The following is a 25,188-nucleotide window of genomic DNA, read 5'->3' on the forward strand; positions in this document are numbered from 1 at the left end:
TAGGTCCATAGATTAGGTATACACCTTAGGTAGATAATACACGACTCTATGATACACGACGTTGGGTGTTTACATAAACAATCAAAACAAAATAAATTAAAATTATTCTTATTAAATAACCTAAACGGATAATGATTGGTGTTAAAATGAATACATTCAACGACAATTCGGCGGAGCCTGAACAAGATGCAAATTCAGCATTGACCGAGCTCGATAAAGGTAAATATAACCTCTACTAATACCTAGAAAACTTTTATTTAAAAAACAAAATAAAAAATGTTTTTTTCTCCAGGCCTACGGTCGTGCAAAGTAGGAGAGCAATGTGAAGCCATCGTCCGGTTCCCTCGTCTTTTCGAAAAATATCCTTTCCCTATATTAATTAATTCATCTTTTCTTAAATTGTCTGACGTTTTTCGTATGGGTAACAATTTTTTGAGACTCTGGGTTTTGAGAGTCTGTCAACAAAGCGAAAAGCACCTAGATAAGATTCTGAACGTAGACGAGTTCTTAAGGAGGATCTTTAGTGTTCTACACTCAAACGATCCGGTGGCTAGGGCTCTCGCTCTGAGAACGCTTGGTGCAGTAGCAGGTATTATCCCAGAGCGCCAGAATGTACATCACGCAATCCGAAGGGGCTTGGATAGCCATGACAATGTTGAAGTTGATGCTGCTATATATGCTACTACTAGATTTGCTGCCCACTCCAAGTAAGTGCCGTCATAAGCTGCAAAAACTGTCATTGAGGCAAAAATTTAATCTGTTAACCAAATAGGTACTTAATAAAAAGTATCCAATGCATCCAATGCAATGGTAGGCAGCGGTTTGGCTCAGCCCCTGGCATTGCTGAAGTCCATGGGCGACGGTAACCGCTCACCATCAGGTGGGCCGTATGCCCGTCTGCCTACAAAGGCAATAAAAAAAAAAAAATCCAAACCATAACTAAGTATTACTAATTACCAGAAGTATAAACTGCTTATTTAATTGTCTCTCAAACTTTTAAATGCATATTTTGTACTTGTATTTTCTCATATTGTGATGTGTTTTAGTTCATTCGCAGTAGCCATGTGCAATAAGCTATCAGATATGGTGGAAAGTGAGGGCACTGCTGCTGAGAGACGAGCAAAACTTGTCAGAGCCCTGAGGACCGTTCATGGTGGAGGTAATCAGGAATTTTACTAGTTACCTACCTTTATTCAAATTAATTTCTTTATTCTTAAACATGTATAAAAATAAAGTTGATAAACCAACCACCTAATAAGTAATTTAGAATTACACTTAACCTTTTTTTTTTGTTTTCTAGCAATCAGAGCACAAGGAGTTTTGAAATTATTGAGATCATTGTTAGACAAGTTTCCTTCGTCAAGTTCGGTGCGAGCTTCAATCACTGCACTCACACATATAGCTTCAGATACAGTGGTTCATGTTCCTGATCAGGTAAGAATGATTCATTATATGATTATAAAAAGTCACTGCAGAAGCACAAAGTGAAGCCCTGATCAGACGTGGTTACCATAACTTATAGGCTTAGCAATGTTTAGTGCAGTATCAAATCACTGCTTAAGGAGTCATTTTAAAGCTCATAAGAAGAAAGATGCATTCATAGTGTTCGGACTACAATCAAGCTTATTACTTCACTATAACATTACTAGGTCTATTAAAAACTTCAGTGCTTTTAATGTTATAGGTTGAACTACTGCTAAATATAGCCATGAATGACGCCCGATCAGCCGTACGTCGTTCCGCACTGCTTGGCCTCAAGAAGTTGGCTGAGAATGCAGCTCTCTGGCCCGCACACTGTATACAGAACCTGGTCAGAGCCGCTAGCGATAGTCGAGACACTGACCACACTATGCTGTGCCTTCGAGTAATGCAGGTAATAACAATAAGATATCTCACTGTGCTTTATTTAATTGAAAAAAGGACTCACTTAAAAGTATTAATTATAATTGGTAAAATGCATGTTTTTATTCAAGGAGATTACATGACAATTTATCCTTCTAGATTCTGGTGCAGTGCCCAGCAGTGTGCGCCACGGCAGGGTGTCCTCAGCGCGGCGAGTACAGTGCCCTGAGGCAGTACTGCAGTGAAGCCGCTCTCAGTGCTGACTTGAAGCAAGCCGCAACCGCTGCGGATGTCCTCACCAGGATCGTTGTTCATTGGTGACTATTCATAATTTTTTTTATTGCTTTAAATCGGTGAACGAGCTCACGGCCCACGTCTATAGAGAAATCTACAACGTAAATGCCGCCACCCACCTTGAGACATGAGTTTGATGCATTCAAACCGAAACGCATTACTGCTTCACGGCAGAAATAGGCAGGGTGGTGGTACCTACCCATATGGACTTACAAGACATCCTGCCACCTGTTAAAATGTATAATGACTAGCATCTTCCAGGTCATCTCTTAGGCTCTTGGTTACTAAACGAGGGCATAAATAAACAAATCTGTTTACTTTGTTGAGATATGGCTGTATGGAACCTATTATCGTACAAAGTTAAATATCACTAATATACCTTGAACTACTATTACCTTGAAATCTCAATTTCAATATACATATTAGAAAAACATTTTGTGATCTGTGATATAAAAATTATTGCTAGTGCCCGAAATTTAACAACAAAATATACCTTTCAGTACCTATTCTCTAAAGCCAAAAGGAAAACTCATATACACATACTATTTTTGTGGATCACATGACTGAACAAGGATAGCAAACATAAATGTCATCTGATACTTTTAACTGTCCCATAAAAAAACATTATAAATACACTTGTAATTGAAAATTTGGTTGCACTTAAAGAAGCTATAAGTATTTTAATTCAATGCGTGAACAAATAAAGCACTAGTTTTTAAAGGCCCTTTTTGTTATCAGGCAACATTTACATATTACCATTCTATAAAAAAAAAAAATGCTAACGGGTGATGGAGCAATTTATCTTACTCTAGTAACTTTCATAATAAAATATATCTTTGCACAAGCTTTTGTATTTCACATGGACTTTTGTAACATCAAAAACAAATATTGACTGCAACATACACCATGTCAGGCTGTCTGTCAGCATTCAGCATTTTTTAATGTCTTGTAGCTATGAAGAATGTCTTCCGGTGGAAGGTTCAGATCTGATGCTGGCTCTGGAGTCCCTGGTGATAGCGGCAGGGGCTGATAATGGGCAGAATATAAAGTCACTCAGGGTTGCGCTTAGGTGTTTGGTAAGTCATAAATGAGAAAGAAAGGTGTTCGACAATTATATCTCTGATTAAATACGCACCCTTCAACTCTACATCACGATCACGATCATTCTGTCAAGAGTGACATGATTGAGAAGAATATTGAATCAGCTGTAAATTTTTTTTAAAAATACCCTCGAAAAATTGAAATTTCTTCTAACACACATTAATGTTAAAAGATTGAAAGAAGTTATAAAAAAAAGCAAAGACAAAGTTTTTTTTTCTGTTAATACATAATTTTTTTTTAATCCTCATTAAAAAATTCACAACCTACCCTTGAGTGATCAGTGGTCAGATTACAATCATAATTGTCTGTTTTAACTTCATCCACACGATATATTAAAAACAACCTGAACACAAACGTGGATTGGTTAAGTTGATTGAGACATAATAGTCACGAGGTCAAGATAAAACTTGAACGGTAACCCATTGCCAGGTCCAGCTGAGCACTGCAGAACCCACAGTTTACGCTCCACGGACGGCATCGGTGCTTGCTGGACAACTGGCTACCAGTAGCTGGGCCAACCCTGGCCCGAGGGAGGCCTCGATCCTGGAAGCCCTGGGCGCGTTAGGTGGTGGAACCTACTGTCCCATGTCGGTGGCACCAGCGTTGCCCGCACTGCATCAAGCGTTGGAAGCCATGCAGAGGTAAACAAAATACTTTAAATTTCAAATCAAACCCTTAAATTAGTAGTGACTTTTAAAATAGGGTTAATTCGTGAAATTAATTAAACAAGTACAATTCACAAATGTAGATTAAGTAAAAATAAAAAGTAAAAGATCTACATTTCTAAAATATATATTTTTTTTTGTATCATCTGTTAAAAATGACCGATTCAGTTCTAGTTTAGACGGCACTGAGAGAAAGAAATCTTTCTGTTTGTTCAAATCTGTTTAATACGTCACTACATTATCAATAAATACGTAATGATATTGAGTTGTTTACATTGCTGCTGAAAATTCAGTACTCAATTCGGTGTGTGATGACGTCCAACTCTAAGTCTCAATTCGATGCATTTATTCAGAGTATTTTAACGACGAAAGGAAAAACAAAACTACGCTACAAACACGTGTAAATATAATGTGACCATTTTTGATTCAACAATGAACTACGCATTGATAATCTGGTTGCAATTGGCGATTAAAATCTGACGGTATTTTGTCACGGAGCTTCGAACGGCTGTCGCTGTGTTGACAAATACGCGTTATTCTTTACAGAGAAAATGCGATAGCAAATCCGTCAGACGAAGGTAACGCTCTGGTGCTTCTCTGCACGGTGCTTTTCCAAGAACGGGCCGGGAAAGCGTTGACCTTTACCATCAGCAACGACTGGTGCACGAAGATCTTGGACGCGGTCCAAGTGGCTGACGGTTGGGTGCGATACAGAGTCGCCAGGGCCGCCTTGAGGTGAGAGCATAATATGGTCTGTTGATGTAGACCTTGAAACAGAATAACTTAACAGTCGTCCTTACATTTTCATCACGTATAATTAGATCAGTTATTTTTTTTACAAGTCAATGTCGGTTAGCATATTGTAAAACAAACAGTAAAAACGTATATAATATTCTTGTGCCATACTTAAAAAAAAACTGTTACAAAATAAAGATTATAAAATGGCTTGTTCGCGACATCAAATTAAAAATTCGTCGCTTTTGTTTCACTACGAATGATAGATTTCATTATTTAAAAAAATATTCAACAACGCGTTGCTCTGTCAACAGTGCCTGACAGTGTAGGATTACAAAATGGCGCATAAAATATTTTGTAATCCTACCCTGTCAACCGTATTTTTTTTTATATTTTTTTGTAATTCCCAACAATTAACCTCACAGAAGACGGCAAATTTAAATCAAGCGTAATTTTGAGGACACCTTTTATAGCTAAGCATGGCAAAGGCGTTATTGGTACTATTTAACTAAAACAAATTTGAATTTATGTTATCTGCATAAGGTTGATTTTGGTTCGAGCAAACAGCACGAATCAAGTGTGCTTATAGTGTGCAGCACATATTGCTTAGTGCGAGTTTTTTAAGGTTCTCGATAGCGTAAAAATTAACTCAAATTTGTATTGAGTTGAACAGTGCCCCTAGCGGCAAACGAGAAGTTCAAAAACACGCACGAAGCACATAGGTGAATCGGAAATACGTATCGAGCCAGAGGTCTTGTGAATTGCTCTTGAGTTGTTAGGTCTCCTTCGGAGGCGCTCGGACAGCTGTTAGCAAATCCCACTCCTCCTGGCTGAGCCTTTGCTCGCCCACATGTCCTGGTGAAACTGGAAAGGCCTCTGGGCTACCAGTAATCTTTCAATCATAAAAAAGGCCTTGTGATATCACTATCTTGCGTGTTTCTATCGCATAACAATCGAGAAAGACTGCCTTAAATTACTTTAACTCCTCCCGCAACCTCATGGGATGACACGCTCAAGATGTTTGTTCCGAAGGTACGGGCATCACCACCTGGCCGCGGAGCTGCTGGTCCGGCTGGCGGCGCAGGCCCCCAGCGAGGCGGCTCAGCGCTGGCTGGCGGCGCTGCACCGGGCCGCCGCCGCCGACGCCAAGCTCGCCATCGACGGTAACGAGCTTATGTATATTATCCGTACACGCAGACAACTAGCGGACTAAATTAGCAAGGAGTCTACGTGAAATTCATATACAACATGTAACATATTTAACGCACACCCTCAAACACCCCAATTAGACTTTAATAGTATAAACGCTATGCATACACCAAATATTATTTATATGTGCGTTAACATTGATTATTTGTGAAATTAGTTATTCCCATTTCGTGGAAATAAAATGGTCACCGATTCACACTCCGCTGCGCACGCACACACAGACACCTACTCGCCGCGCCCCTTGCTCAATGCACTTTAATGACCGTTTTCGTATTTGTTGTTTTATTTTAGATAATACTGCAATGTCACTTTTCACTTTATCAAAGGCGGTTATTATCTTATTCTTTAGTTCTTCGGCACTTATTGTCTTTGTGTTATAAACTAGCGATTTAATTCGCCCCCACAAAAAAAAGTCGAGAGGTGTCAAATCAGCTGATCTAGGAGGTCACTGACCGAAAAGACATAGCGAAATACGGGAGATATTTTATTTGCACTATCACTTGACCTCTTATCGATAAGGTGGACGCGGCGTGACTGACTTGTCAAAAATATTTTGTTGACTTCGTTGTTTAGATTTTTCTTTGATCACCGCCGACGCAACCGCGTCGCCGCGAACATCGGGATTAGCCTGCCGTTTATTGTAAGAATATTATGCCGACGAAAGAAAGGGATAGTAATTATTTTTGTATTACGTGGTTTTCTTTTATGTATTGTAGTGTTGCTGTGTGCCGGCGGTTGGTATTGTGTGCGTAGGTATTTTATTTTGTAATAGACTATTAGCCTTGAAATAAGTATCAGATTTCTTTAATTAAATAATATTTTTTTTTACTAATTAGATATTTCATTTTAAAAAGTCTTAATACCCTGACTTACGTTCCATTTTCGTTTCTATGAACTGTTTAGCTAGCTGTGTAGGGTGACTGTAATTTACTTAGTTTTAACTAAATTTTAGAAAAAAAAATTGGTACATAAAAAACAATCAAAATCGATCCAGATTCCGATTCTGAACAAATTACTTTCAGGGTGTGCGTTAATTATGTTACATGTTGTATATGTATGTATATATATTACATGTGTGTCTATCCATTCAGATTTTTAACTGTATCGTTAAACAAGATGTACTGAGTAACGTCATCTATCGCCGTACAGCCGAAACGAATATTAAAGGATGTACAAACATCCAGAACGTTCGAGAAGTACAACGCCATCTATTGTCAGATAGCGGAAACACACATCGAAAATACTCGATTTGTGAGGAATGTTCTCGACATCTCTAGAATTGTCAACTGTCCATTAAATTTAAAAAACAACGATACTTGAGACGCGTTTCTCAGGGATGTAAAGAAATATAATAATATAGAGGTTTTAAAGATGGTATGTAAGTGTCTAATAAGATATATTGGCCTCTCCTTTTTTAGACGGTATGTAGGTTTCTGTAGAGTATCCGTAGACTGTAGACTCCGCAAGCATTTCATATGTTATTCAAAAGTAGCCGCGTGTTCACACGTCCGCCTGCCCCGTGGTACGTGCTCGGGCACGCTGCGAGCCAACACGAATAGGTACAGTGACTCCTGATCCGGCAGTAAACACCGTCTGTCTCGAAACTGTCTCTCTTGGATAGTACAGTACAATCGAGATTACGACCTCATGACTTTAGGCGTTGTTTGGGTTGTCGTGCACAGGTATCTCGGGGCTGGAGGAGGCGGCGGCGGGGTGGGAGGTGGCGGGCGGGTGGGGCGGCGCGGGAGGTGCGGGGGGCGCGTGGTGCGCAGCGGGGTGCGCGGGGTGTGCGTGCTGCGCGCCGCTGCCGGCCGCGTGGCTGCGGGCGCGGGCGGCGGCATTGCTGGCCCTGGCCCGCGCGGCCGCCGCGGCGCGTGCTCTTTGCTCGCAGCCGCCGCCAGCCATCGCGCAAACCATAGCCCAGGTGACCTGCTGTGACACTATCAGCTCCCGCCTCTTTCATGCCGCAGGCGGAGCCTTATAGCTAGTGCTGTTTGTATATGTTCCTCAGCTAAGTATATACCTGACGTGTATTTACGAATGATTTCCACAAGAAATAGTCGATGAATATTTTAACATGTTTTTACCATCGCACCGCCCGCCACCGGAGTAGAGTTCATCCATACTACCTGGAGCCACTGCGGTCATCCACAGTGCGTTTCCATGGGGTCTTTTTGCCACGCACCATCCGACTATAGATTAAGCTCCCCTCCACGGTGTTTCCCGACCGCTATGACATGTCCTTCTTCAAACGAGGCTTGTGGAGAGTATTAAGCGGTGGGCTTGGCTCTGCCTCTGGCATTGCTGAAGTCCATGGGCGACGGTAACCACTCACCATCAGGTGGGCCGTGTGCTCATCTGCCAACAAGGGCAATAAAAAAAAAAACATCGAATACCTGACACTGTCAAACATACAAAACTATACATAATTAACAATTGGAACTTTGACCTCATATCTCAATAATGTCAGGCGGGGCGCGACCCCGCGCTGGCGGCGGGCGCGAGTGCGGGCGCGCTGCGGGGCGCGGCGCGGGCGCTGGGTGCGGTGGCGCGGCGCTACGCCGACATGGCACGCACCGCCTTTCACGCCGACGACTCCACGCTCAGACACTTGCAAATGTATCCTTTGCCATATATACACACGAGTACACACACACATTCTCAAACATAGCGTACACGCTCGTATATGACTATCGTATGAGTAACTTATTAACACAGTAACGGAATTTAGGATCAATCTGAAAATAGTTTAGAAGACATTAACAGTCTCCGTTTCCTTAGTCACAATTGGATAAACGCTGACTAGACACATCGCGGGTGTCTTCCTCTCTCTCTATCTCTCTCATTTATATCTGTTTTTTCTGGTTAATGGATGAGGGGTTCCATTCCTGAACTCTGGTAAACCTTGGTTTAACTAAGAAGTATAATGTTGGTAAAAAATGTATACCATATTAATAATAATAATAAATTGAGATGGGCGGATCGGAAAATCAATAAAAGTTACTGAGATGGTCAAAATACAAAATTACGTTAAGACACTGTTGCCACAAGCGTCACGAGAAAGTACACCGTATTATTCACGCGTTAATGAATATTTTTAATCGTCTTTAATTCCGCGGAGTGTCCTATTACTGTCTGCCGTTACGCGTTCTCGTACTGCACAATAAGACCCTGAGCCGGCGCACCAGCTCGCAGCACACGTACACGCAGCTGTCGCAGCTGCTGGACTCCATCGCCAGCAGCCAGCCGGAGCGCGAGCTCACGCTGCCGGAGCCGCGGGCCACCAGCCTAGACGAGGCCGTGGCGCTGTCTCCCAGCAAGGCCATCGCGGCCATAGCGAGCAAGCTTGCCGAATTCCCCATGACCACACCCGGGATCACACACAGGGTAGGCACTTACTCTTTCGGACACTCCTAGGTGGCCCCAACATTGGGGGTATTGTATCGTCTGCCACTGTTGGAGCAGACTTGGGTTCAATCTCCACCTCTAGCGAGCGTTCATGTCACGAATACGTTTACCTGCTTTTTTGTGTGGGCGTTGAATATAATATCAATTTATTTAAATGTATATTTGTATATCTTTGAGTCACTGAATACAATTACACATACAAAAATTAAATTAAGGAATTTACTGGTGTGAGGACGTCTTGTGAGTCCGCACGGGTAGGTACCACCGCCCTGCCTATTTCTGCCGTGAAGCAGTAATGCGTTTCCGCTTGAACAGTGAAACAGCCGTTGTACTGTAAAAACGGAGAACTTAGAACTCATGTCTCGAGGTGGGTGGGCGGCATTTACGTTGTAGATGTCCTATCTCACCCATTTAAGCAATAAAAAAAGAGGTGTCAGCTTAGATTGGCTCCGCCTGTGTCCTCTAAGGAGTGTAGTGGGAGGGAGCAACGGGCAATTACTGGTAGTCGAAAGTATTGCACGCACGGGTTGAGAACAGACCCTGCCTATTTCTGCTACGAAGCGGCTATGTTCGAAGAAAGGATTAGCTTATACCCGTACACGCATATGGTGGTAGATACAATCACGTCCTTACGGATCCATCAGATCCAATAACCTTTGCATTAGACGCCTTCAGCTCTAACGCTAAAGGCTAACTTAAGGACTCCTGTAACCGTACTCGTCGAACTCGACAAAGACAAGAGTTCGACGTGCAACTTAATTCATACATCAGTCCGCTGAACTTCTCGCCGGATCTTTTAAGCGAGTCGCGATTCCGATCCGGTAGTAGATTCATTCGCGAAACAGTTGTTCTTGAGTTGTTAGGTCTCCTTCGGAGGTGCTCGGGCAGCTGTTAGCAATTCCTACCCCTCCTGGCTGAGCCTATGCTCACCCACCTGTCCTGGTGAAACTGGAAAGGCCTCCGGGCCACCAGTAGTACTTCAATCATAAAAAAAGATATAGTAAGGCACTGCGCTTGCTAGGGGCAGTGTTGACAACCTATTTCAGGGCGAGCCCCGTGAGCACGGCCACAAGTCGAAGGTGAAGACAGAGGGTACTGGCAGACTTGTAGGCACGGTTATAATTGTAGACATGAGTGGATGAAGGGGATATGATACAATTTATTAATTTTTAGTAAACGGGCAAAAAACTTTTGTTACTTGTACTTTTTCTTCGTACATAACTCCTTCATCACATGCAATTTCTAAAAATAGCCTTAAACCCGGATATTAAGGTCTAATATGGTTTATCGGCACATAATACCTTCGTTCAATGTAAAAACTTAAAAATCTTAAAAATGGTACTTAACCCCTTCATCCACTCATGTCTTCAATTGTAATCACCAAATCGGGACATACCCCTGGGCTCTGTCGTGTCACTCACCTTGTTTTCTTTCCTACCTATTCTAATAGCCTTGAGAGGCTATTTCAGCTTCTCCTTGACGTGTAGATGAGCTCACGGGGCTCAAACCGGAGTGTTGCTAACACTCGCCCTAGAAAGAGCAGTGCTTCGCGAAATCTACCACCGGATCGGAAACGCGATCCACTGAGAAGATTCGGCGAGAAACTCAGGGGGCTGTGTCTGTGGGTTAATTTACTCGTCGAGCTCTTCGTCACAAGCGACGGCTTCGACGAGGACGGTGACCGGTGCTTAAGGTACCTAAAAGCACCGTTAGTGGATCGGGAGGATCCGTAATGATCACTGACCGAGGCGAGTGTGCAGCACGCGGAGGCGGTGGTGTGCGCAGTGCGGGCGGCGGGCGCGGGCGCGGTGTGGTCCCGGGGTGCGTGGTCGGGGCGCGGCACGGGCGCCGTGTGCCGCGTGTCCGTGTCGCCGGCGTGGCGGCCCGCGCCCGCGGACCACGCCGCCGCGCTGCCGCTGTCCCACCGCCTGGCGCTCAAGCTGGAGGGCGTCATACTGCCCGCGCGCCCGCTCGCGTGAGTCCGCGCATCTACATAACTACATAAACACAAGGGGGGGGATGTAGAACGGAAACTTACACATAAATGTAACTCCCTGTACGACTTGTTCCCGCGTTTATCAAATCGTCACTGTCAAACCAAAATCTGCTATGTGCCAAAACTCTGTTTTGTATTAACGAGTAAAAACATTTTCGTATACAATTTTATATGAAGGTGAATTTTTAAGAACTATATCAATTAAAAGCTATAGATAAATATTAAAGCTATAGACATATAACAGTTTTTTTATACGGTAGATAGGGCCGTGAACTATACGAAAAGTTCAAAAAGTAAAAATCTCTAAAAGTTCACATAGCAGATTTTGGTTTGACAACGACGATATGTCACATGTTCGTTCACGCGTTTAAAACACTCACAGTAATGTAGTGACATTAACAAATAATTCAATGTTAACAAAAATGCGAGATTAAACAGTAAAACGGTTTAAATTAGGTATATCAACGTCTAACAAAAACCGCAGACAGTGCTAGGAACCGGCGCGGAAGCTTGCAGCGTAGTTATTTATCTGTCTGTTTGTTTGTTTGCCGACACCCCCGAAATTACTGAACGTGTTTGCTTTTTTTTTTTTTTTTTTTCTTTATTGCGCCTGTAGGAAGACGACTTTATTGGTGGTAGGACCTCTTGTGAGTCCGCACGGTCGGTGGTGGTCCACCTTGCCTATTTCTGCCGCGAAACAGTAATGCGTTTCGGTTTGAAGGGTGGGGCCGCCGTTGTAACTATATTGAGACCTTAGAACTTATATCTCAAGGTGGGTGGCGCATTTACGATGTGGTTGTCTATGGGCTTCAATAACTACTTAACACCAGGGGCTGTGAGCTCGTCCACACATCTAAAAGTTTACTCCATTCAAATAGCTGAAAAAGTTTTTATGTCGTGTTTTTTTTTAAATTTAAACTGCATGTTTCTCCTGGAAAGTTTCAAGAATATCGCTTAAACCAAATAGCTGTTTACCCGTCGATATGTATCTCACAGCAAACGTCAGCAGCAGCGACAAGTTAAAGGCGTCCAAATCACGGTGACCGCCACCCAGCATCCGAGGACCAACGAGAAGGTACTGATTACATTGTTATACCACGAATTAATTCCTAAGGTCCACTCGGATAGAGGCTCTACTGAGGTCTTCGAGCATTGTAGATCACCTAAGGTTTCAGCCATAATTACAATATCGTCGACAACCCGAAGGGGAGTTGTATGTTGATGCCTAGCCCGTTCCAGTCCAGAACTTTGAAAGCATTCTCCAATGCGGTGGTAAATGGTTTCGGAAAAACAACATCTCTCTGCCTCTCCGCTGCAGAAGGATGGGTTCCAATGCCCCGTCCTGTAATCGGACTGACATAGTAGCGTATTCATACAAACACTTCAACACTTCGATATACTGGTAATCAATTTGGCACCGTTGGAGAGACTGCAACGCGGCCCAGGTCTTAATCGAATCAAAGGCTTTCTCGTACTCCACAAATACTAAGCGTAGCGTGGATCCGGTCATCGTTCTCGCCGAACCTGTCGGTTGCGACGAAGGGCTCGGCAAGTAAATTAATCCACAGACAGCCCACTGAGTTTCTCGCCGGATCTTCTCAGTGGGTCGCGTTTCCGATCCGGTGGTAGATTCTGCGAAGCACGGCTCTTGCTAGGGTTCGTGTTAGCAAAAACGTCAGGTTTGAGCCCCGTGAGCTCACCTACTAGCCCGGTGACGGTGATATGGTTTCTCAAAACCATCAGCTTAGGTATGAAAAAAAAATGCGTGGGTAGGCCTCCCACAAGATGGACAAAGGAGCTATTGAGGTTCGCGGAGATCCGCTGGAAGCAAGCAGTGCATAACCAGTCGTGGCGAGGTTTGGGGGAAGCCTCTGTCCAGCAATGGACGTCTGTAGTCTAATAGTAGTAATTCCTAAGGAAGTGTATGTATTACGGTTCAGTTTACTGGGACACGCTTTGTGCCTCCATGAAGAGGTACTGTTACGAGATGGATCCAGGAGCTCTTTAAAAACAAAAGGAAACTGTGACTGACATTCAATTTATTTTATAAAAGAAATAGTACAAACGATGTGTGTTTCCGCTACTCGAGCTAATTCTGTTCTGCGGCGTTTTAACAATAAATCGTCTTTATATAATGACGATGCATTCAGGAATGTCTTAGTCTGCATTATTATTGAGAGGCATATTAGGTAACAGTACTACCGTACTGCCCATTTCTACCGCGAAGCAGTTGAGACTTCGAGCTCACGTCTCCGGCGCCTCGCCCCCGTCCCCTCACAGTCCCCGTCGTCCGCAGACGGTGGAGCTGACCAACGTGCCGCCGGTGCTGACCGCAGTGCAGACGGTCGCGCCCGTCCGGGACTTCTTCTCCGCCCAGCAGCTGGTCAGCGTGCCCAACCCGGGACTGTACACGGTGGCCGTGGAGTCGGCCTTCGTGGACGAGCGCGGCCAGCTGTGGAACACCGGCCCCAGGACTTCGATTGTCATCAAGGTAAATGAATGACGCGTAGGAACTGAACGAGACTTCAGAAAAGTTGCTGTTTTTAATATAGTGTTTATTTGAGGGAGAAAGCTCCGTCTGTTCTCAAGGATATTGTAAAAGACGACCTAAGGATCCGCCTGAGAATGTATAACACAAGTGTGGTATACTGAGACCTTAGAACTTATATCTTAAGGTGGGTGGCGCATTTACGTTATAGATGTCTATGGGCTCCAGTAACCACTTAACACCAGGTGGGCTGTGAGCTCGTCGGCCCATCTAAGCAATAAAAAAAAAACTGGAGATATTCTAGTGGCTATTTTTTACAGTAGCAAAATGCGTTCCAGTTTGAAGAGTGGGGCAGCCGTTGTACTGTAGAACTGAGACTTAGTATAACGGTAGGCAGCTGCTTGGTTCTGCCCCTGGCATTGCTGAAGTCCATTGGCGACGGTAATCACTCTCCATTAGGTGGGCCGTACGCTCGCCTACAAGGGTAATAAAAATGTACGTAGACTAATTAAATCGAACTGTTTCCAGGCTCACGACGATCCGAGTCCGAAGGTGTCCAATTCGCACAACAGCAGAGGAAGGTTTTGATCCTGAGATTTTGCTAATGTTCTTTTAACAATGTCGCGATAAGGAAAGTTAATATTAATAAAGGCGATTAAAGCGTTGTATGGTTTTATTTAATTGATTTGTCAATGGACATCGCAAGAGCACAGAGTGCCATTCCTATCCTCTATTTCTCCTCCCCAGGAGCGTTAAACTTTTAATTAAGTCGCATTAGAAGTTTCACTTCAATAAAACATTGATAAAAACGAAGCCTCGATCTAGAGCGGCGACAACAATGAGCAGCGCTCTGGATCCAGACCTGACACTGATTACACTATCGCAGTGGAATGACCAAAAATTGCGACGCATTGCCGATAACGGCGGCGGTGAGTGCGCGGCGCCCCGCACGCCACAGTGCGCGCCCGGCCGTCGCCGCCACGAAATGTTACCGATTTTCATTTTACTATACGTCTCATCCGCCAATTCCCTCTGCGATGGCACGTGCTTCTGTAACTATAAACACGCAGATCAAGACTACATGGGCGAAACAGTCGACTGCTCCCACAGAAACGTGGACGCCAAGGTCAATTTAACGTTACCCAAAACGATATATTCATTAGATTTGTCATACAATAATATAACATCGATAGATTCATCAATTATATTCGATTCATCAACTATGGTCGAGCTGTATCTGAATCGCAATCATATTGTCAATCTAAACTGTTCCTTGGCGTTACCTTCGTTGAAGAAGTTGGACTTAAGCGACAATTCAATTAGCAAAATCGACGGACACGTTTTCGATAAACTAAAGAATCTAGAATATTTAAATTTGGCCAACAACAAATTTACGTCTCTTGATAAATTGACTTTTCATCGATTGACGAATTTGAAGGAAATCGTTTTAGACAACAACGACATAGGCGAGGAGCTACGACGAGTGAATTTGTTCGACAGAAGCGGCTTGGGTTTGACCGCGAAGATCAGGTCGCTCAGCATTCGCGGCGTGAAGTTAAATCGAGTGCCAGACAACTTCTTTGTCGACGCCTACGATATTAGAAAACTCGTTATATCAAACAACAATATAACTGACGTTTTCGAATTTCCATTCACTTTAGAGTACTTAGATATCTCAGATAACCCCATTGAAATTATATCCAGTGAAGACTTCGCAGATCTAGCCGGATTGAAAGTACTCAAACTCAATAATTTGAAAATTACCGAAATATCCGGCTACATGTTCGAACCATTACATTCTTTGACGTCTTTAGAGCTGGAACGGAACATGAATCTGACGAAATTCGATGCGTTTGCTTTCGGCAAAGAAGTCCTAGAAGATGCCGACTATTTCAATTTGGAAGAGTTGTCCGTGCGAGGGTCGAGATTAACCACACTGGACAAGAGATTGATGGAGCCATTTGGAAGACTCATAAAGCTAGACTTACAAGGAAACGCTTGGTCGTGTGACTGTAAATTATATTGGATCAAACAATTGCAAATACCTGAAGAATACAGAGACCATGTGAGGTGAGTTGGGCACACAGAACAAGGAGGATGTCAGGGAACAGTTTTTTTTTATTGCCCTTGCAGGCTTACGAGCCCACATGATGGTGAGTGGTTACCGTCGCCCATGGTCGCCAGCAATACCGGAGGCAGAGCCAAGCTGCTGCCTACCGTTAAGTACTCCCCACAAGCCCCGTTTGAAGAAGGACATGTCATAGCGCTCGGGAAACACCATGAAGTTTGCGTTAAATTAAATTATATTGCGTCAGAGTCCATAGAAATTACAATCTGAATGACCCAAATAACATTGAGACATGGCATCGAAGATTAATTGTTTGCATATCGGCATTCTCGTCCTTCAAGCTATAATGTTTGGGGCATACAAATATTAATGGGACGATACAAAAAAGCCGTATGCACCCACAACACAAAAAAAAACTGCAGAGTTAGAAAAATAAAGCAAAGAAAGTCTACCTTCCGCGGTTTATAGAGAAATACTAGTATAGAAGTATACGCGGGATCACGACACGCCCCCGTCTCCATTGAGACTTCATGTTTACACTCAAATATATTATAGACTAGCTGTGCCCGCCCACTTCGTCCGCGTGGAATTTAACAAAACATTATTTTATTTGAATATAATTTCAGATTTTTTCTAAGATGTAAGTAGCCTAAATTACTCCTTATTACATCAGCTACCTGCCAATAGAAGTCCCATCAAAATCGGTTGAGTTATTTCAGAGATTAGCCGGAACAAACAGACAGACAGACAAAAATTATAAAAAATGCTATTTTGGTGTATGTACCGTATTTAAATTCATATGCATGTAGTAAAAAGCGGTTATTTCAATATTACAAATAGACATTCCAAATTTATTTATATGTATAGATGGCGACATAATACTATTCCAACTCTTTGTATTTAATAAACATAATAATATATAGTACATCTTTGCAATGGCCCCTGAGTCGTTATCAGCCGTCCTTATCAATACATCGCTGATTCACACAACGTAAATATACTGATTATTAATTTCTGAAGTCCTTCAAGTCACTCGTCATCAATAATCATGTATTAAATAGATTATTGATAAAATTGTTCCGTTGTACGTGTGATCTGTTGGAATTAAACAATTATTTTCATGGATGGAACAGATTTTTGAAGCTATATACTTAGTCTGGCCATAAATACTGTTACAACTAAAAATAAACAAAATATTACATTTGAATTTGGAATCTGTCATTTTTATATGGTTGCTCATTGAGTTTTCGCATTTTGGCGCCAATACATTGTACAATATTTTGCGATATTAAAATGGAGTGGGGTGATAAAGAGAACCAAATCGCTGTGATTGCATTACACAATGTAGGTTTTTTTTTATGATTGAAGGATTACTGGTGGCCCGGAGGCCTTTCCAGTTTCACCAGGACAGGTGGGCGAGCAAAGGTTCAGCCAGGAGGGGTGGTATTTGCTAACAGCTACCCGAGCGCCTCCGAAGGAGACCTAACGGCTCAAGAGTAGCTGCTTCGCGAATGAATCTACTACCGGATCGGACCTGCGTGATCAGGATTCGGGGAGTAGTCAGCGGCGGCAACGATAAGGCGATTATCATGACGCATAGCCTTATCGAAGTACCGTTCCGACGCTGACTTCATGTATTTCTGGATAGATTCGAGGCCCAGGTCGTCGTGTAGGTTAACGTTCCTCACGAACCACGGAGCTCCGACGGCTAACCTGCAAAAGCGGGATTGTAGAGATTGGAGGGTGTCTATGTGTGTGCGGGCCGCGTGAGCGAACACCACACTCGCGTGAGTCATGACGGGCCTTCTGCAAGTTTTGTAAAGTGTCACCTTGTTCCGAAGGGACATTTTACTCCGCTTACAGATCATGGGGTAGAGTCTACCAAGAATAAACGCGGCACGGTCACGGACTGATTTTATATGCGGGCGGAATGTCATCGATGCATCCAGGGTAACGCCCAGGTACTTGACCTTCCTGGCCCAGGGTATGGGTTGTCTAAAGAGAGTAATCGGGGGTGACACAGTGTAGGTATGAAGCCAAATGCAATTTTTAAAACTCTCCATACGCCATAATAGGTGCAATGACCTTCTCTGTTTGTGACAGAAAAAGATCTGGCCGTCCACGTAGTGTTCGTACGAAAAAGGTGGCCAAAGCAGTAAGGGAAAGAATTCGAAGAAATCCTGTCCGAAAACAAAAGATTTATTATCTCGGGAGATGAAGATAGCACCTAGAACCATGTCGCGTATTTTAAAAGATGACTTAGGACTTGCAGCTTATAAGAGAAGTACTGGTCATTTCTTAACTGATAATTTAAAAGAGAATAGGGTGGTAAAATCGAAACAACTACTGAAGCGGTACGCAAAGGGAGGTCATAGAAAAATTTTGTTTACAGATGAGAAATTTTTTAGAATTGAGCAACATTTTAACAAACAATATGACCGTATTTATGCTCAAAGCTCTAAGGAAGCTTCCCAATTAGTCGACATAGTGCAACGTGGGCACTATCCGACTTTAGTGATGGTTTGGTGGGGTATTAGCTATGGAGGAGTGACTGAGCCATACTTTTGTGAAAAAGGTATCATCAAGGAAAAAAACATCAGCACAAGTTGAGAAGGTAGTGAAGCCCCTTAACAACACCATGTTCAATAATCAAGAATGGTCCTTCCAGCATGACTTGGCGCCAGGTCATAAAGCTCGGTCTACGCAGTCTTGGTTGGAAACGAACGTTTCGGACCTCATCAGAGCTAAAGACTGGCCGTCCTCTAGTCCCGATCTTAATCCGCTAGATTATGATTTATGGTCAGTTTTAGAGAGTACGGCTTGCTCTAAACGCCATGATAATTTGGAGTTCCTAAAACAATCCCTACGATTGGCAGTGAAAAATTTTCCCATGGAAAGAGTGCGTGCTTCTATTGATAATCGGCCTCAACGTTTAAAGGACTGTATTGCAGCCAATGGAGACCACTTCGAATAAGCTTTTTATACTTTAAATTGTTTTATATTTATGTATTAAACTAACACACTGTAAAAGTAATAAAATGTTATTTGCAATAGAATTTTTTTTTCCTTTGTCTCAGTATTTATGGCAAGACTAGTACATTTGTGATTAATTACGGTGGCAGCGGTTTAGCTCTGCCCCTGGCATTGCTGACGTCCATGGGCGATGGTAACCACTCACCAGCGGTGGGTGGCGGTATGCTCGTCTGGCTTACAAGGACAATAAAAAAATCATGTGACCTCTTATTTAAAATCTGCTTCTTTCAATGCTAAAAGCGTGCTATTTTCGCGTTTTCAGATGTTTCACACCGAAGTCTCTACACAACGCAAGGGCATTGGAACTTGACGCCAAATACTTTTCGTGTAAAATAGGAAAAGGCCGTGTTGGCGGCGTCGTAGCCGTGGTCACATTCTGCGTCATATTGGCTATTATAGCGCTTTGGATATTCATATACTTGCCGAGGTCACAAAGCAGAGGGAATGCCATAAGGCAGATCCATGTTTCTACAGCTACGTACAGTATTCTGCCGGGAACTATGCCGATAGGAACCATTCCCATGCACGACTTCGGTAGTCGCTAATTTATCTAAATTGATTCTACTTTTGTGATTACGAAACATTATTTAAGCGTATGATGATATTCATCTGTGATTATGATAAATTAAATTCGTTGTGATTTAGTTGATAAATTATGATTATTTAAGATAAGATTCGGATGAGATTTTTTTCAATTTGCATCCATCTTTAAGTCGTCGTGATCTTATAGATGGCACGTCCTATGCACTCGTGTCGATTGATGCGACTGTGCCGATTTTCGAATCCGGCACAGTCGCCAATTTTTATAATGAAATATGTACGTACTTAACAAATGTTAACGAATGAATTCCACTATGAAAATTTTATAAATCGCTAATACTGGCGGTAGGACGTCTTGTGAGTCCGCACGGGTAGGTACCACCACCCTGCCTATTTCTGCCGTAAAGCAGTAATGCATTTCGGTTTGAAAGGTGGGGTAGCCGTTGTACTATAAAACTGAGAATTAGAACTCATGCCTAAATGTAGGTGGCGGCGTTTAGGCTGTTTTTTTCAATGGACTCCGTTAACCACTTAACACATGATGGATCGTAAGCTCGTCCACCCATTTATACTTTAAAAAAAATCACGTATTCAATACGATCATCTTTACTGTAAATAAATATTGACCATTTGATATAGTAATTGTTTTTTTTTCGGAGTAATTCAATATTAAAATAATAATGCCAATGCAAAAAAGATATCAACTGAGAGTTTCTCCCCACAACATTTTTATATTAATAGATTCTTCAACTTGAAGACTTCAAGAATTTTTTTACTTCAAACTACATAGTACATTGTGTGGATAATTAAGTCTGTTGATTAAAATATTATTAAAGTTTTATGTATTATTAAATATTATTTAAGTTTTATTAATATTATTAAGGTTCTTTAGTATTTCAAAACCTATAAAATAAAAATAAAACAAAGAAAAATTCACTTCAAATTGTATATTATTTAAAAAATACAAATATTCATTACGAAATTGTGCATTATTTAGTTACTAGTGGCTGCGTTTTTGTGTAGGTCCGCTGGGGACCAAAACATTCAGCAACTGGCCTCTCTTGTCACATCACTACAGGGCAGCCAATGTGTATTATAACATCAGACGACAAGCTTTACTATAGTCCAATTCGCTGTTTTTTATTGATAACATTTATTTTTCTTCTTCAATAAACATAAAAAATGTCCCTAGAACAATTTTCTTTTCCTCATATCTCGTGTTTCTAAATCACTATAATTTCAGACGTATTGAATATATTTAAATGTTCCTTAACCAAAATTGTCTATAATCACCGCTATTGTATTAAACAAATGTTTAAGTTACCTTTAAATTCTCATAAAAATATTAATAAAATTGTAATATACATACATAGATACGTGGCTACATAGATAAAAATTGTATTGAGATTGTAACAACATGTTATTTTATTACCCAATATGACTACTTAATTAAAACTTATGACGATACTGTCGTCTCTAAATAATAATCTACCACTTCTATATTTAACGAAGCGAACAGTCTTAGAGAAGGACACGGTTGATATAATCCACGTCCAAATATAATGATTCTTGCCACACAAGACTTTTAGATTATTTATCATGCACACTACTGTGATGTTTCTATTATAACAATGATTTAATACAAGACGCATATCTTAAGTGTGTGTGAAGGCTTCAAAGGTTACAAATAAATTTCGACTATATTATTATATTATTATGCTTAAGTAATCTAGATTTATTCTGAAAAGATTATGAGCTGATTTTTCAATCTTCAGTGTGCTTATTGCGAGTTTTTTAACGTTCTCGACAGCGTAAAGTTTCGTCTTCCTACGTTTTCCGCTAGGGGCGCTGTCCCAACTCCATACAAATTAGAGTTAACTTTTACGCTATCGAGAACGTTCAAAACTCGCACTAAGTACGCAGATTAAGTGACTCAACATTAAAGCGAAAACATATAATTGTTTTATACATTACATTCATTGGTACATTAATGTCATTTCGAGTATTAATTAATATACTGCAATATTTATTTTTGAATTTTATTTTCCAAACAATTAAAATTCATGTTAATTGTTTATAAAATATTTGTAGAATTTCCCTTAAAACTAGAAGCAGGCACAAGCGTTGATAAAAAACACCGAACAACGTAGCTCGATAGCCAGGGACGCACTCTATGAAAAATATTCAAAATTATCTATGAACTTTCTCATTAAAGTTTCTAAGGTACTTTAGCTCATAACTTAATTAACTACAGAGCAATGGGCTAAAATCTTTCGTGACTGTTACCATTAGATATATACGTGTACTCTCATATACAAACGTGAATAAAACCTTTAATTACTCGACCAATTCGAAGACTAAATTACGGCCCTGGCTTCAAATTTACCGTACTAAGGGTATTTCCACAATTATCAGTTTTCAATAAAAAAAACTATACAAAGATTTTATCATTTTTTTACTAGTCACACATTTATAAACTAATAATTTTCTACTTATATCCATTGATAGTTAAGTCCATTGATCTAATAATGTTTTTCAAAATTAAAATCAAATCAGTACGTAATGACGTATTATTTAACATACTGGTGAGGTTTAAGTCAAAAAAAACTTTTGTTGTATTCTTCTAATCGAAAAATAATTCTTTTCTTATCTAATTCAAATCCATTAAGATCAAAATAAATGCAATATGACCCAAATTAAAAATCTACGGTTTGTTGAAAACAACTATGTTTTAATATCTAAATCCACTATCGCATACTTCTCAAACGAAGTCTAATTAAATAATAATAAATGCGAAATTAAACCTTTTAAAACATTCAAAAATTCTATCTACTCAGTAATCTTACATAACAAAAAAATTTGAACATTTTCACATAATCTCATTTTCTCTATCAATGTGAAAACTTACCTAGCTAATTACTAAAGCTGAATATAAACTATCAAATACCTATCTTATAAAATGCCGGAACCTTAAGATATGTTAATAATATCATAATATAATAATAACTCAAGCAGTCTTTGGTCATAATTGCGACGTACATAATACATATCTCTTCATAAAACTGTTTTTCCTAAACACATCAAAAATTTTATAATTTTAATCCCTAATAACATCGTTAGTGTCATTCTCGCGAACAAGTTTGAGAGATGTTATGAGATATTCAATTCGATGGCTATTTTATGATAAAGATGGAATAAACTTTATTTTCCACAGGCAAAATATTTTTCATCGAATTGACGCCGCGTCTATACTTTTTATCGTAAGTAATCTAACGTATTAAAAGCTACAGATAAAATGCAGTCTTGACAGGTGTCATGGTTGACACATGTCATGGACGACGATGCATAACGATGCAGAAGCACAGAACCGATACAATCCTTAAACCTTCCCTTAGCAACCTAAATTTCTGGCAACAAAAATAATTCAGTGTTACCCACTTAAAAATTCATTACTTGAGTATGATAAATTTCAGGCAATAAAGTCCCCTAAATGAGCCTTCGATCCAGATCGCAGCATAAAAAGTCGCTTCATTCCGACTATTGCTGTAAAGTTTAGCTAACTTAGATATGTATTCAATAGAAAACATACATACTAATTAAAATAAAATACTTGATATTACCTAAAGTTGTCTACTCTAAGATATTTAATAAATCTAAAATTATATGACACTTAACGGACAATTATTTATCATAAATGCAATGTAGTCTTTTTTTTATTTCATTACAATTCCCTTATTTGTTAAATACATGGAAATCAGGTATACTTTATATGAACATAATCCATCGTTAAAACACATTTACGATTTGATCTCTGCACATTCAATTTCTTATTTCAGATGTTCGAATTACACACTACAGCCTGTGATTACAAATTAATACGTGAATGTGTTTGTAACTTTGAAAATGTTTTATTAATTAACAAGTTAAGCAAAGCAAACTTAATGAACAAGTTCCCATTTCAGTCAGCTGTAGTGCGGACTACGGTACAAACTAGGCTCAAAATATTTCATCCATAAAATATTCAATAAAATATGAAACTAATTAATTTCAATCATGTTTATTTGAGAGCGAAATAATTTGAAATGATTGAAATAGGAAACCATTTTTTTTTCTTTGCACAATTTTCAACCAAACAAAAACCAAAATAATCTCATAACTTCACAAATTACTCTGCTGAGATTCACAAAAATAAATAATAATAAAAATTGCACATAAAATATAGTTAAATAATTTACCTAAATACACTTCAATTTAATTAAAGCGAAAAACGATCTGTTCATTTATGCAAAAATAAAAGGCATAATTCAAAGTTGCCATCACTAAAAAAGTGAACACTGGGGTTTAAAAAAAAACTTAGTAAATCAGAGCTGCCGGTATTATCGGCATATCGTATCTTTCAAATGATAAAACAATTTCCAACACCCAAAAAATAAGTTTGGGTCCATCTTTTGCAAAAAAATTACAATTATAAGTGTATGGTTTAAATATGATAATTTAAAGCATGATTTCAAATAAAAAAATTAATGTACAAAATAAATCATTAACCTATTAAACATCAAAATCGATGACAATTTGAAATTTTCAATTTTAGGAGACCTAATGAATTTCGGACTTTAGATTTGAAATCGTTTTGCTGAAGTGGGAGGTGGTAACATTTTGTACAGAATCAACTTTACTAAATTAACCATTTGCTTCATATAAGAATATACCTTCATAAAGGTATATGTTTAATTCTACTACTGTTTAAATCTTACTAGTGGGCTTTCAACAAATTAACTACTAATACCTAAATTATTCTAATAGCTGCCACTCGTCTAACCTAAGTCGAAGCAACATCAGGCACTTAACTTGTCAAGTTGTATAGAAAAACTTGTAGAGAGCTCATAAAATCGCTACTAAAGAAGGAATGTCTGGACAGTCTTTTTAATGAAATACTTTTGTAACTAATACAGAATTATGAATACTAGATACTTTTATGTATTTAACGTGTGGAAAGCAGAAGTAAATAACACAGTCTCTGTGTATTAAAAAGTGTTCGTCGAATAACGACCAACTAGGGTGGCGCCACCGTAGCGTTTGGTGTGATTTCTAAGTAACGTCAAAATTTATTATACCAAAATATTTTCAGCTTAACGCGCTTCACTCCGTTTATGACAGCAACATTCAAATCACACACCACTCGCAACACCGGTGGCGCCTTTGGTGGGTTTTGAAATGCTAATTTGTTGCTTACGATTGGACACTTTTTAATGTGTCCATCATAAAACACAATTCTCGTTATCTCTACTCTCCTAATTTGACGTAATGAAATAAATGTAGGTATAATTTCAGCTGCATTTAACTAATGTCAAAATGACATTGACAATCACTCAGAGCATGTCATGTGCCTGAAAGGCCAAGACATCGAGCGTCATACCAGCCTCAGCCCGTCTCTAGCGTCGTACTCCTCCTGTCAAACTGACGTCTCCGAATTGAGCCTGAGCACGAACCTGTTGCTCTTCGGGTCAACGACTTCCTCAGACAAGCTGAATTTAGGTAGCTGTTTTATAGAACATATTAATGAAACGTCACCTTGACGGAGTTGGAAGTCGATGTTGTGGGCAATAGGTCGCGCTAACAGCTCGTCGGAGATGAGCGACCAGCGCTGCAAAGGACGAGTCTCGTGGTCGGCAGCCAGAACCGGGCCTTCCACTAGGAATGGCTCGAGGAAAGCACGAGGTGACGCATCCTGGGATAAGCAGCGAGCTAGATGGGCTAAGACCTGTGGATTTGAAACTTGTTGATTAACATTAAAACACTGAAAATTATT

The 25,188-nt window shown here is 40.4% G+C and overlaps 3 protein-coding genes across 4 annotated transcripts in view; 2 read left to right on the plus strand and 1 right to left on the minus strand.

The window, feature by feature from the left end:
• On the plus strand, positions 1-14,402 carry LOC101743087 (integrator complex subunit 7). Of its 2 annotated transcripts, XM_012694389.4 has the most exons (17): positions 1-219; positions 293-707; positions 1,047-1,159; positions 1,301-1,434; positions 1,685-1,873; positions 2,002-2,159; positions 3,089-3,212; positions 3,667-3,878; positions 4,449-4,637; positions 5,670-5,800; positions 7,529-7,770; positions 8,317-8,465; positions 9,035-9,233; positions 11,015-11,229; positions 12,247-12,325; positions 13,547-13,741; positions 14,267-14,402. In XM_012694389.4, exons 1-17 carry the CDS (start codon positions 132-134, stop codon positions 14,324-14,326), a joined length of 2,892 nt encoding a protein of 963 aa, XP_012549843.2. In that variant the 5' UTR covers positions 1-131; the 3' UTR covers positions 14,327-14,402. The 2 variants fall into 2 exon arrangements, 1 of the variants encoding a protein (XP_012549843.2); XR_001139995.4 differs by lacking the exons at positions 11,015-11,229; positions 14,267-14,402 and having other exon boundaries at positions 2-219; positions 13,547-13,687.
• On the plus strand, positions 14,403-21,408 carry LOC101746016 (TLR4 interactor with leucine rich repeats). The gene is made up of 2 exons (XM_004930748.3): positions 14,403-15,808; positions 19,102-21,408. Exons 1-2 carry the CDS (start codon positions 14,577-14,579, stop codon positions 19,382-19,384), a joined length of 1,515 nt encoding a protein of 504 aa, XP_004930805.1. The 5' UTR covers positions 14,403-14,576; the 3' UTR covers positions 19,385-21,408.
• Positions 20,312-25,188, minus strand: part of LOC101743371 (vang-like protein 1) — a 10,275-nt gene continuing 5,398 nt past the window's right edge. The window contains exon 5 of the mRNA XM_004930645.5: positions 20,312-25,140. Within this exon, the coding sequence (XP_004930702.1) occupies positions 24,832-25,140 (309 nt within the window). The 3' untranslated portion in view covers positions 20,312-24,831. The remainder of the gene's footprint in view (positions 25,141-25,188) is intronic.

This window comes from Bombyx mori, chromosome 23 (assembly GCF_030269925.1).
Source record: "Bombyx mori chromosome 23, ASM3026992v2".
NCBI lineage: Eukaryota > Metazoa > Arthropoda > Insecta > Lepidoptera > Bombycidae > Bombyx > Bombyx mori.

Coding starts and splice junctions, on each gene's coding strand:
- LOC101743087 (XM_012694389.4), top strand. CDS start 132: ATGATTGGTGTTAAAATGAATACATTCAACGACAATTCGGCGGAGCCT. Junction 1,435..1,684: donor TGGTTCATGTTCCTGATCAG/GTAAGAATGATT, acceptor TTAATGTTATAG/GTTGAACTACTGCTAAATAT. Junction 11,230..12,246: donor CTGCCCGCGCGCCCGCTCGC/GTGAGTCCGCGC, acceptor TGTATCTCACAG/CAAACGTCAGCAGCAGCGAC.
- LOC101746016 (XM_004930748.3), top strand. CDS start 14,577: ATGAGCAGCGCTCTGGATCCAGACCTGACACTGATTACACTATCGCAG. Junction 15,809..19,101: donor GAATACAGAGACCATGTGAG/GTGAGTTGGGCA, acceptor TCGCGTTTTCAG/ATGTTTCACACCGAAGTCTC.